Consider the following 12,356-nt stretch of genomic DNA (forward strand, 5'->3'; position numbering starts at 1 on the left):
AAATACTTCTTATTTGTATCTTTAAGATGATGATTTTAGGTGGGAAAATTGTGCCACTTTCTTTTTACAGAAACATGCATTAGATGTGATGAGCCCAGAAAAGTGAAATTCAAATGTCATTTTGTTCGAATTCGGATTTCTTATTTAATTTCAGGGAAATGTACTGCATATATATCACCACTAGATGGCAGAGGTCTCAAGGAAAATAAATGAACCATTGCAGTTTCCTAGAAATTCATTTAAATCTCAGGCTACAATCCACAACTGTGATATCAATTTGGAAGTCGCCCAGATTAACTCTTACCCTTTTGAACTTTCTGTAAAACATTAGTCCATTGAAGTGTGTATAAAAAGTGTTTAAGGAAATATGCAACAGAGGATGTTCACAGGGTGATAAAAATAAATGCTAGAAAGTCTCTTTTGTGACGACTAAACAATGGAGACAGGTTCAGACAGGGCACACACAAAACAGGGAATTTGTGTGGCATAGACCCAGCTGGCAGCCCCCCCAGGTACCATACCACCGGTGAATAGGCCCTCGTTTATCTTGGCAAGGCTCAGTACAAAAAGAGCTTGCAGAGAGCTGCTGAATTATTTTACCCGGGGGACAGAAATGGCGTCTCCGAGCACTGAGCTCATGTTTTTGCCTCTCGGTGGTACTCGGATTACATCACACACATCTCGCACAGAAAGAAGCAGTTTCTGAGGAGGAGGCCCTTCACCTCATGTACTCTGTGAGAAAGCTATGAATCCTAAATGATTTGTAATCATAACCTTGCTTATATTGAAAATAATCATTATAACTAAATTGATATGGGAGTTGTTATAATACAATTAAAAGGTTAACACATCATTGAGGCTGATGCAAGGAAAAACTCAGACTTGATCTGACAATAAAGTGTAATTGTATTGGAGTCTATAGTATGCCCACAATCAGTCAGCACATGAACACATTGATATAAAAGGAAATCACAACGTTTCAAACTATGTTGTTTATTACATATTTCTGCCAACGCTTACAGCAACACAAAACCTTTTCAGATGTGATACATTGCACATACAGTACTGTCACTACTGCTTGAGGCAGAGACGTACTACAGTTACAGTAGCTCAAACACTCAGTAGAGTACCAAAAATCACTACAACTCACAAGAAACTAAACCAAAGTCTCTCACACGGTTACACAGACACAAACATAGGACCAACACTATTTAGGAGATAAAGCGTAGTTTGAAGATGAGCTGAGCTGCGGTGTAGCTGAGGCTTATCCACGCCACAGACCACAGTGTTGGACCTTGGATTTCAGCAGTAATCTCTCCGTCTTCTCTCCAGACAGGCAGGCGACCTAGCATGGCGTTTATATGTGGGGATTATTCATGAGCAGAGGACACACAAGGACCAGCTCAGATGGGGTGCCTGAAGTCCTTGCCTGCAAAACGGGCCTTGGCGCCGAGCTCCTCTTCAATCCTGGGAGAGAGTAATGACAGTTTGTTAAAATGATGGATGGCTCGACACAATTTTTTCATGTCAAATATCACACAGTCACTGCCATACCAATGCACTTTTGTTTCCCCTTTACTTTATAACAGCCGAGATCCTTATAATATATTTGCATGAAAGCACTTTGTCTAACCTAACCCATCTAAAGTCCTCATGCTGAAACTGTTAAACAAATATTCTACTCGTCTAAAGGAAGAAAGAGCCTACGTAAACCACAACATGACTGGAATACTGCAGCTTGTTTTTATTACCCGTTTGCTTTTCACACAGAGAAACATATAGCTTATAACAGAGTTCCAATAATTACAATTAAATTAAATTAAATAGAACAGACGTTTAGATCTGACTATTAAGAATACCACATTTGTTTATCATTTCAGTTTAAAGACTGGCTATAGTAAATCATATCATATTATATATACTGATAGTTTATGCCAAGAGATTGTATAAGATATTCATTTTCCCTTTTTTTCTTCCGATATCCAATTCATGGACTCATACTGTTAATAATGTTCAGGGTAACTGTAAATGGGTGATTAGGATTTTATTTAGCCATCAGAATTTTAATGTTTTGGGACTGGACTCACCTGAGCAGCTGGTTGTACTTGGCCAAGCGCTCAGATCGGCAAGGTGCACCGGTCTTGATCTGAAAGAGGGAATAAATGAAATATGAGAACTACTCTGTAATGTGTACTGAAGGCATGCAAATAAAAGTCAATCTAAGAATATTAAATAACTTGTGTGTTTAGTATGTACCTGTCCAGTGCAGAGGCCGACCACCAGGTCAGCGATGAAGGTGTCCTCTGTCTCTCCAGAGCGATGGCTGACCATCACGCCCCAGCCGTTGCTCTGAGCCATCTTGCAGCTAAAAGAAAGAGACACATATTAGCCTTGTCAGCCTGCTTAGACTTTATTTACTTTCTAATATTTTGGTAACACTGCTCTGTTTTCGGCACTCACGCCTGCAGCGACTCTGTGACGGAGCCGATCTGGTTGACCTTCAGCAGCAGGCAGTTGCAGGACTTTTCAGCCACACCCTTTGCGATGCGTTTGGGGTTGGTGACGGTGAGGTCATCGCCCACCACCTGGATGCTGGTGCTGGCTGTGAAATTGCTCCACGCCTGCCAGTCATCCTGGTCAAAGGGATCCTCAATGGACACCACTGTTGCATAGGAAGAAGGTAAGAGCAATGTCACAGCCAATCATAAATCAAGCACTAATACATATATTATCAGAAACCTTAAACCTGCAATAATTGATGTTTTTGACCACTTGGAGGCAGTAGAAACAAGCAGCTAAATTATCCAATATGTCCACCAGCTATTTGCTAAATTTGAAAGGAGTATATAGTGTTGTGCTTATGATTGACAAGGAACTAAATATATTACATTTGACATGCTTATGTCCATACCGTTACATTTATGCTTTTTTATATATCTGCATAGGTCCACCTGTTGTTTGTACATGTCCTCACATGTTGGAATGTGTAAATCATCCTTTTCCTTTCTGTAGTTATATTAAATGGCTCTCATTTATAACTGTAAAACATCTCTGGGAGCAGTGAGGGTTTCAGGGCTTTGAAGAAGTGGATATATTTTAGAAACCCACCGGGGTAATCTTTGACAAAGCCCCTGTAGATGTCGGCCAGCTGGTCTGGGGTGATGTAGCGGCTGGGGTCGTCGGGGGACTTGAAGTCCAGGTCGTATTTTCCAGCCTTGTAGAACTCAGAGGCAGCCACATCCATGCCAATCACGATCTTGTCGGTGTAGCCGGCCTTAGCGATGGCATTCTTCAGCAGCTCCAGAGCTGAGATAAAAATAACATATTACAGTAGACATTTGATAAGAGAGTCAAAACACTCACTTCTCAGGAATGAGTCACCACTGAATACTCTGCTCCACTGGGGCATTTGCCATCTCAGCACCTTGACGTGACACTGGAGTCAGAGGCTGGCTGAGTTTAGGTCTTAATTTAGAAACCATATGTGTGTAGAGTGAAGTACTTCCCTCAGAGGTCTAAGAATACAATGCCCTCAGGATATTCCCTTTAACCACACAGCAACAACTTTATATGCAGCTGGATGTAAACTCTGTTAGCCTGTAATGAAACTCTATATCAACTGTGTTTATAGTTTTGATTATAGTTTTATTGGTTCCTCTCACCTTCCTTGTTCTCCAGGATGTTGGGGGCGAAGCCTCCCTCGTCTCCTACATTGGTGGCGTCCTGGCCATATTTCTCCTTGATGACATTCTTAAGGTTGTGGTAAACCTCGGCACCGATACGCATCGCCTCCTTGAAGGTGCTGGCTCCAACCGGCAGGATCATGAACTCCTGCATGGCCAGCTTGTTGCCTGCATGGGAGCCGCCGTTGATGACGTTGAAAGCCTGAAGGGAAGCAAAGAGGATTGTCTTTCAGCCTAATGGAATCACAACAGAATTTAAATGTATCGATCAAGTTCAATGATACATGTGTTTTAGACCTATTTGCATTAGGATTAGATTACATTCAACTTTATTGTCATTGCACAGAGTAAAAGTACTGAAGACAACGAAATGTAATTAGCATCTAACCAGAAGTGCAAAACAGCAGAAAGTGCAGTGCTGTTCAAGTATAATATTAATATATATATATATATATATATATATATATACATACATACACACACATGTGACAGATTAAACAAACTGAATGTATTTACAGTATGAATATTATGAGGAGGTATAAACATTATTTAACAGCAGTATAATAATAATAATTCATTTTATTTAAAAGGCGCCTTTCATGACACCCAAGGACACCGTACAATTTGTTAAATATACTAGAAGGTAAAAGCAACATAATAGAAATTAGAAACAGTATAAATCATGTATACAAATATAGGAGTCTCTAAAAAGCCTGTGATAAATGAATTATTGCTCACAGGGACGGGGAGGATGACTTCAGGGTTTCCAGCCAGGTCAGCGATGTGGCGGTAGAGGGGAACGCCCTTCTCTGCTGCACCGGCCTTGCACACAGCCAGGGACACGCCCAGGATGGCATTAGCTCCAAACTTAGCTGAGGGAGGGGACACACAAATATTTCAATATGTTCTTTGTAGACTGCATTCAAGTAACATTAGCGTCTTCTGATATCTTTATTCATTATGCATGACCTTGAAATAGTTTAGGTTCTAATTGAAGTGTCTGTTGCAAAAATGCAATGTTTGCATGCCTATTAATGTGTTTATTTTATTGTTTTAAGTTTGTGTTTAAGTGTCTATTTTTTTTTTTCCATAAAAATAAACAGACAGGTATTTTAATCTTTGGTTAACTGTCAAAAATGAATATGACTAGTCGAGATACAACCAATTTAGTGTGGGAAATTGACATATTTATAAAGGGATTGCTTCACCTAAAATACATATGGCAAAATCTTTCACCGTTGATAAATTATTATTATTAAAATAACATAAAACACAAAATGAAGTAGCCTCTTACACTTGTTTTCTGTGCCATCCATGTCCAGCATCAGCTGGTCGATCTTTTCCTGCTCAACAACGCTCACACTCTGGATCAGACAAAAAATGACATGTTAAATTGTATGTCTGGAAATAAGTAACATATACTAGGTTTAATTTGAACTTGTTAGTTAAAAAACACACTCAAATAATGTTAGCATAATCACTGCATATCAGTATATAGCTACCTTTGATATTAGATTGTTATAAATGCAAAGGTCAAAAAACCCTGATGTCAAATTGAAACAACTGCTCAATATGTCCGTTTTAAGCCTTACCATATTTTTGAATATTCGATTTATTTTTTAAATATTGTCAGTACTGCTGTAAAGGAAACTGTTTGTAATTATTATCTTTAAAATTGTCGAGATACATAAATGATTAATTCAAGGAACGGGTTGGCTGAGTCTGACACTAGCACAGTGATATTAGTCAAACAATAAATGGTCCTACCTTGCTTATCAGTGCAGGTGCAATTGTTTTATTGATATGCTCAACAGCTTTTGAGACACCTGCAAGGGACAAGCAGACCGTAACTGACCCAGACAGCAGAAGACATGCAGAGCAGGCGGGACAGATGACCACAGAGGACCTCATCCAATGTGTAGATTATCCTGACCAAATATGATTTAGCCGTCTCTGATTGTCCTCTTTGAAATTTTTCTTTCTTTTCAGATCTGTGAAAATCTTTGTGCCTGTCGAGGTTAGTTTGCAAAAGGCAAAGCCATTCGTCATGCTGCTGTGCACGCCTATTTGTAAGAAGGTCATTCTGTTATTCCACACCATATTTACCTGGTTACACAAAGCAGGGGCCAAGAATTCATTAACATATTTAACTGCTCTTTTGACTCCTAACAGGGAGAAGAAAGATGGAGGAAATGGAAATAAAGAAGGAGGAGATTGGTACAGACAACATAAAATAAAGTGGTGTTGAAATGAAATGAAAGATAGGTAACAGGATGGAGGTGACCAGAGAGGTTGAAGGGGGAATCCGATTGGACAGCGTACCTTTGCCCATGTAGCGTGTTTTGTCATTGTCACGGAGCTCCAGGGCCTCGTAGATCCCAGTGGAGGCACCGCTGGGCACTGCAGCTCGGAAAAGACCTTGGAGACACAGAGAGGACATTTTGAAACAGTCATTCCCTAAAAAGGGCTGAATCATGTCAAACAAGCAAAGGACTAAATCAATGTATTTTTTCAAGTCAGCCATTAATGACATTCATGGCTGTAAACTATGTGATGACTTTGTGATATTCATACAGCACAGAAAATGCATGCATACATCTGGCATTATGTTACAAGGGGCTACTTGGTATTCAAGGGAACAAACGGCAAGTAAAAGGAGACGCAGTTTAATCTACTAAAGGCTCTTAATGTCTGTCCAGAGAGAGAAATACAGCATGAGTGGTGTGGAGGAAGTCGTATAGGCTGTGCGACAGACGGCTCTGATGTAACAGGGGGAGACAGGCTGCCGACTAAGTGGCCGTTTCTCAATGTCGAGAATACCTGCTGCAGAGCCACTATTTCAAGTATACTACGTCATCGAGTGGCGCCGAATGCTGGGCATTTAAACAGTCCTTCGGTGCCACTCGATGACGTAGTATAAAAAAAATATGAAATAGTGGCTCTGCAGCAGGTTTACTCAACATTGAGAAACGGTCAGTGTGTGCAGGCCAAGCCCCGCACACACATGAGAAGATGGCCATTTTGGGGATTCAGCAGAGTAAGGAGGAATTAAACTGGGGATGAGCCAAAAAAAACCTATTGAGTTTGCTCAGTGGAGCGGCCGAGATGGTGTGGGTCTGATGGGATTCAGGGTTTAGGACAGGAGGCTTAATCCAGGTTTAGCAAATCATCTGCATCAAGACATCACCGGGCCACAGCTGGGCGAAAACAGGATATAGACTGAGACGCCGTACTATCACATCCTACAAGCATTTTATCTGGGCTGAGACCTATGACCTATATACTATCAAAACTAGGGCATATCATTGTGACTGTAAATATCTCTCTAGAATGCCAGAGTAAGCCTGCTGAAATTATATAATTCTAACAGCATAAGAGGTTTTCTAGTATGACTGTGACCGAGTGGAAAGCTGGTTACGTAACGCAGCAGAACACATCACTCTGACAGACGTGCTCTGTGTGCAGCTCCCTCACTTTGGTCCGTGGTGTAAATGATGCCAAAACAGGCCTGGCAGACTTAAAAGGGTTTTTTATAAAGAAAGAAAGGTGCTGTTTACAGTAAACTGGAGCACTTAGTAAACATCCCAAACTAATGAAAGCAGGGCAGCAGAATGGAGCAGTCGATGTATTGAAGCCAGTGGAGGCACTCACTTCCATGTCAATTGTCATTGAGGTTGCTTCATTAACATTCTCGGGACATTTCATTGGGTTGAGCTGGTCCTTTGTTTGGGCTCTCGGAACAGAACTGCTCGCCAAAAAACTTCAATCACATTCGAGCCATTAGTACATTGAAAATATTGATCTCAACCGTAGGCAGACGTGTCATACATAAAGATGCTTATGCTGCTTCATTATGTAGTCCAGTGTACAATAAGGGAGGGAGCTGCAGATTTAATTTACACATTATCTCTTCCTTGCATGCAATTCATAGATTTAACTAATCTCAAAGGTTTGCTAGAAGATCCTACTGTATGAGCTATCTGTGCCGTCAAAAAGGAACCATTACAGTAACAGAGTGCTGGACAGGCAGTGTGATATTACAGGAGCTATTTTCACACATCCACCATCTGATCTGACCCACTCTGGGCCGGGAGCTGGCTACACTGTAGGGCCACACAGGGTTGACCATCCTTATCTTCGGCTTAACTCGTTTTCACTCTCTAGTCTAGACAATCAAGAAAGACACAAAAAATGTATGTCACTTTTATTATGATATTCTTAATGCAGCATTACAGGTGCTGGAAAATAATTACATATTTTAAGTTGTAACTTTGTTAAAATAACCTAAATGTGTGGAGGTTGAAGAAGAACTAAAGTTTGACTTGTACATAATGCTGCAATATATAATTTTTTTAAGTCGCCGATCATTATGTCAACTTGTGAGATAAGTACATTTGATTTGATTGATTTTGCGCTAAAGTATTTTAAAAATAAAGTTACTAAGAGAGCTCCAGTTTTAAAATGTAACCATCCTTTTATTAGTGCCCTTAGAGTCAGTTAAATGTTTTCCGTAAAATAACATTGGAAATGATTTCCTTATATTTAATCTATAGACATGTTTTGTATTTTAGATAGATAGAATAGATAGAATTTGAGGATGAAACCCTCTTTAATTGTCACACATACATGCACACAACACACGCATTGAAATTTGACCTCTGCATTTAACCCAGTACTAGGAGAATAGCACTAGGAGCAGTGGGCAGCTATTGTATAGCACCCAGGGGCCAATGGGAGTGGTGGGGGGAGGGGGTGTGTCCGGTGCCTTACTCAAGGGCACCACGACAGGGCCCAGGAGGTGAACTGGGACCTCTCCAAGTAGCATTCCACACTCTACATTTAGGTCAGTCAGGGACTTGAACCGGCGACCCTACGACAAGCACTCCGGACTAGCAGTATACAAGAAGCAGACACTCAACAATGATATTGCATATTTACCTTTTACTGTGCAGCCTTAATTGTACTGTGTTCCACTTAACTATTTGTGCCACACCCATTTCTTAGCATACTAAGTAGAGGAACACATGAATATATACACATCATAGTACAGTACCTTTCTTGGTGTAGAGGTCAACCTCCACAGTGGGGTTGCCACGGGAGTCAAAAATCTCACGTGCGTGAATCTTCAGGATCGACATGGTTCTGGTTCTGCGGATGAAACGACAAATCAGTAAAGAGCTGCAGCTATAGGCCAAGCAGACAGACCCCTGCACTGTTACTCAGGGAATTAAAGCTTTGAGTCATAACAGTGAGTTGGCAATAATTTCAACACTAAATGACACAAGGGTAATGGGTTTTATTGCTTGAGTTTGAAGAGTATGAATGGAGCTCATGAATTAATAAAGGAGCCACCTGAATCAACTGTTGGAGGCTGGCCAGGATAGAAGGCATGTTGGTCACACGAGGGCGTGGCCTATGCAGCAAAATCTCTGGTACATTCAGGTTTCTTAATATCTCTGATTACAAAACAGTATTGCAAAAAGCTTGCAAAACTGATTTACGAGAACTACTGTCCCACAGAGAACTGTTGTCAACAGCAGTGAAAGGTCACAAAAGAAAAATGGTGATTCACTTGGCACACATTTTTAGCTTTTTATTGTCCCAGTTCTACTGTAATAATATGGTATGAAGGTCTGAGCAGCAGAGTAATGCCACAGAGCCTTTGTTATCACTCTGAACTGCAGTAGCAGAGGACAGACATTTTTTTAAGCTTTACAATCAGGCCTTGACGCTTGTTGCCCTACTGATTTCATTGGTTTTATCTGACTTGCCTTACAAGCACTAACTTGCCTATCTATCCACTCTGTATGCATGAGTGAACGTTGAGTACAGCCACTATAGTTAAGTTGTACTGCAGTTGAATCAATGAAAAAACCTCAGTCCCTAAACTTGCCACCGGCTAAACACTGACCCTGTTCTTTAGTTAAATGGAAATATATTACAGTTTACTGGGGCCTGATTTAAATTCCAAAGGACAGCCTTAGATAAGCCTGTTAATTAGGCAAGTCATATAGAGTTGGGTGGTTTTTAAACAACAATAATGTGTGCTTCTATTGTTAATATGAAAAAATTGAAATATATGTCAATCATTCTTAAAGTAACATACAGAATTATAGGAGCAAAAAATACATGTCAGATTTGAGTAGAGTAGATTCTAACAATATATCCTCTTAATATACATTAACCTAACAACTTTTCTGACCTTCTTGTCAAAGAAAGCTCTTAAAGATATTCTGATGTTCACTATTTTATGACATTTTATAGACCAACTGACTGATTCTTGTGAAAAGTTGTTGATCAGTCATTCAAATAGTTGTTATTGGCAGCCCTAACATATAGCAGATACACTATATTTATATCATGCATGTTTCACGTGCAGATTGCAGTACATATCCATCCTTTTTTTGTTTAATCTGCACTCCATCGTTACAACCGTGGAGAGCAAGGAGGTAAACTGGCAGAACAAAATGGCAGCCACATATAAATAAATAATCAAGGCTTGATACCTGATGTGTGTACGTGCATCTAAGTCTGGCTTGTTCCTTAATTTGCCTGCATTAGAGTCTGCCAGCAAGCTGTGTGTATTATTTATCAGAGTAATAATAACTCAAAAGAAGAACAAAATTAAACCTGCAGTAACTTACAATGTCACTAACTGAGTGACGCTTTCGAGTATTTTCTGAGAGTATAAAGTAGGGAAATGACTAAAGAGACACAAACTGAGTGTACCTTACTACATACAGTAATTTTCCTACAACCGGTGGACACACCCCCAAATCTGCTGCAAGCAACTGGTAGCTCTCTGCCTGAGCCTGCTTGCAGCCTATGTCTCACACACATCACGACTCGTAAGTCTCTACACAAATAATACACCAATAATGGTTCTTTAACACATTTAGGAGACTGTTGGAAGGTGGTCTTGCAACTTGACGCCCATTTCCCCAAACAGCCTGCAGCTCTAAATGGAGTGACATATCACCAGCTGACGGTCAGGTTTAAAAATAGACGCTGCGATACAAAACTACTGCATCCAGCGAGCCATAAAACCAACTTACTGTCGTTGATAATACACGATAAAACGCAAAGTACACACAAAGGCAATACTTCGAAGTCATCAGTTGATAAGGAACGCCATGTACAGATGTATAAAAGCAGAGTTAGTTTAACAGCAGATCTAAGAGTAGTCATTTTACATTTTGATAGCTGTTGTCGTACATACAATATGCATATACAAAGCAGAAATAAAGATGTGATAGTTACCTTTTCCGGGCCTAACTGTGTGCAAGGAAGGTGCTGTCTCTCTCTCGTGCGGGCAGGCAGACAAGGCGCTGGTGACGCTTCGGACTCGCTGATAAGTGAGCGTGAATCAGGAAGAGACGCAGAAACGAAGCCACGCTATTGGCTGGGACTGGCTCACGAGGCAGACAGTGCGAGGAAGGATGCACGTTCACCATCAGGAGGCAGCTTGACTGATGCGAATGTTTTAATTCCTTAGCATAGACACAAACATTATTGTCAGTGAACACCAAACATATGTGCATACAAATAGTAGGTTTCTCTTAATTGGGATGAATTATGGGAAATGTAGTATTTTCTTTTCGTGTGAGGATGAAAGGCAGGACACAAAAAGCTGACGCATTCTGAGTACGTGCAGGGAGGCAGGCAGGGATTTCCGATGCAGTGGTTCAGTGTTGGTCACATGTCTGTTGCGGTCACGTTTTTTGGCTCTGACTCTCTTTTCCCATCACGAAAATGAGAGACTACAAATGTGGCCATTTCCAAAAAGATCAAAAGACGTCTAGGAGTACGCGACTGGATGGGAAATTAATACTACTTTTATTTTCTCTTACATCACCATATCAGTGATACAAATACACTTGTGTTAGACGACACAGTGATCAAGAATAAAACTATTTAAATGTTTCTGCTTCAGATCCACACCTTATTTGCATAACCAATTTGTTATTTTCTTAGCACATATTATTTGACATTGGAAGTGTTTATGTAGGCCTATATATTTTTCGTTAAGAGTATGAAAATGAAGTGCTACTTGCATGTGTATACATATTTGACACATACATATATTTAGAGAGTGTCAGCACTGGGTTGTGTTTTGATAAAGCAGTAATAAATCCAAAGATAAGTAAATGAAGTTATCCCGACACATCTAAAGGATCGTCGCTAGAGTACACAGGTTTGGTGCAGTTGCACAGTGCAGGCAGTGCAGCATCCTGGTTCTGGAGCTACAGTGTGATGAAAGCCTGCTGCAGTGACCTTGAGACTCTGTCAGTGTTAAAACCAACTGCGCCATCTGCTGCTCACATGCTCTCATTAAAATGTCCCTGCAACAAGTGCCTGCAGCAGACATGTGTTATTATGTAGGGATGGCGGAATTTAGTGACTCAATATATTTAGCAAACAAGCAACAACAATTCTCAGTCGGAAGAAAAAACTCAAAAGAACAATCTTTTGTATTTTGAAGCGATATAGGCCATGATGGACCAACATGTTCTTTTGACCAGTTCATTTTTATTACATTTTTTTACATTACATTACATTGCATTTAGCTGACGCTTTTATCCAAAGCGACTTAGAATAAGTGCATTCGACCAGGAAGATACAACCTTGAAGAAAACAGAATCATATAAGTACATCAGGTTTCATAGAGCCAAA

General features: G+C 40.3%; 1 protein-coding gene across 2 annotated transcripts; it reads right to left on the bottom strand.

Moving 5' to 3' along the window:
• Nucleotides 1–977: 977 nt before the first annotated feature.
• On the bottom strand, nucleotides 978–11,051 carry eno1a (enolase 1a, (alpha)). Of its 2 annotated transcripts, none has more exons than XM_010794726.1 (12): nucleotides 10,944–11,051; nucleotides 8,737–8,831; nucleotides 6,006–6,101; nucleotides 5,451–5,509; nucleotides 4,978–5,047; nucleotides 4,422–4,555; nucleotides 3,663–3,885; nucleotides 3,109–3,306; nucleotides 2,461–2,662; nucleotides 2,257–2,365; nucleotides 2,088–2,146; nucleotides 978–1,467 (listed from the first exon to the last, which is right to left on the bottom strand). In XM_010794726.1, exons 2-12 carry the CDS (start codon nucleotides 8,819–8,821, stop codon nucleotides 1,404–1,406), a joined length of 1,299 nt encoding a protein of 432 aa, XP_010793028.1. In that variant the 5' UTR covers nucleotides 8,822–8,831; nucleotides 10,944–11,051; the 3' UTR covers nucleotides 978–1,403. The 2 variants fall into 2 exon arrangements, with proteins under 2 accessions (XP_010793028.1, XP_010793029.1); XM_010794727.1 differs by lacking the exon at nucleotides 5,451–5,509 and adding an exon at nucleotides 5,790–5,848.
• Between the last annotated feature and the right edge of the window lie 1,305 nt (nucleotides 11,052–12,356).

The sequence above is a fragment of the Notothenia coriiceps genome, unplaced genomic scaffold (genome assembly GCF_000735185.1).
Source record: "Notothenia coriiceps isolate Sejong01 unplaced genomic scaffold, NC01 NC01_scaffold00037246, whole genome shotgun sequence".
In the NCBI taxonomy this organism is placed as follows: Eukaryota; Metazoa; Chordata; class Actinopteri; order Perciformes; family Nototheniidae; genus Notothenia; species Notothenia coriiceps.

What these genes read in the sequence shown, in the direction of transcription:
- eno1a (XM_010794726.1), bottom strand. Translation starts at nt 8,821, where the DNA reads ATGTCGATCCTGAAGATTCACGCACGTGAGATTTTTGACTCCCGTGGC. An exon ending in CACCTGCACTGATAAGCAAG is followed by an intron (nt 5,048 to 5,450) that starts GTAGGACCATTT and finishes TGTCTGATCCAG; the next exon opens with AGTGTGAGCGTTGTTGAGCA. An exon ending in GGATGGCACAGAAAACAAGT is followed by an intron (nt 4,556 to 4,977) that starts GTAAGAGGCTAC and finishes CCCCTCCCTCAG; the next exon opens with CTAAGTTTGGAGCTAATGCC.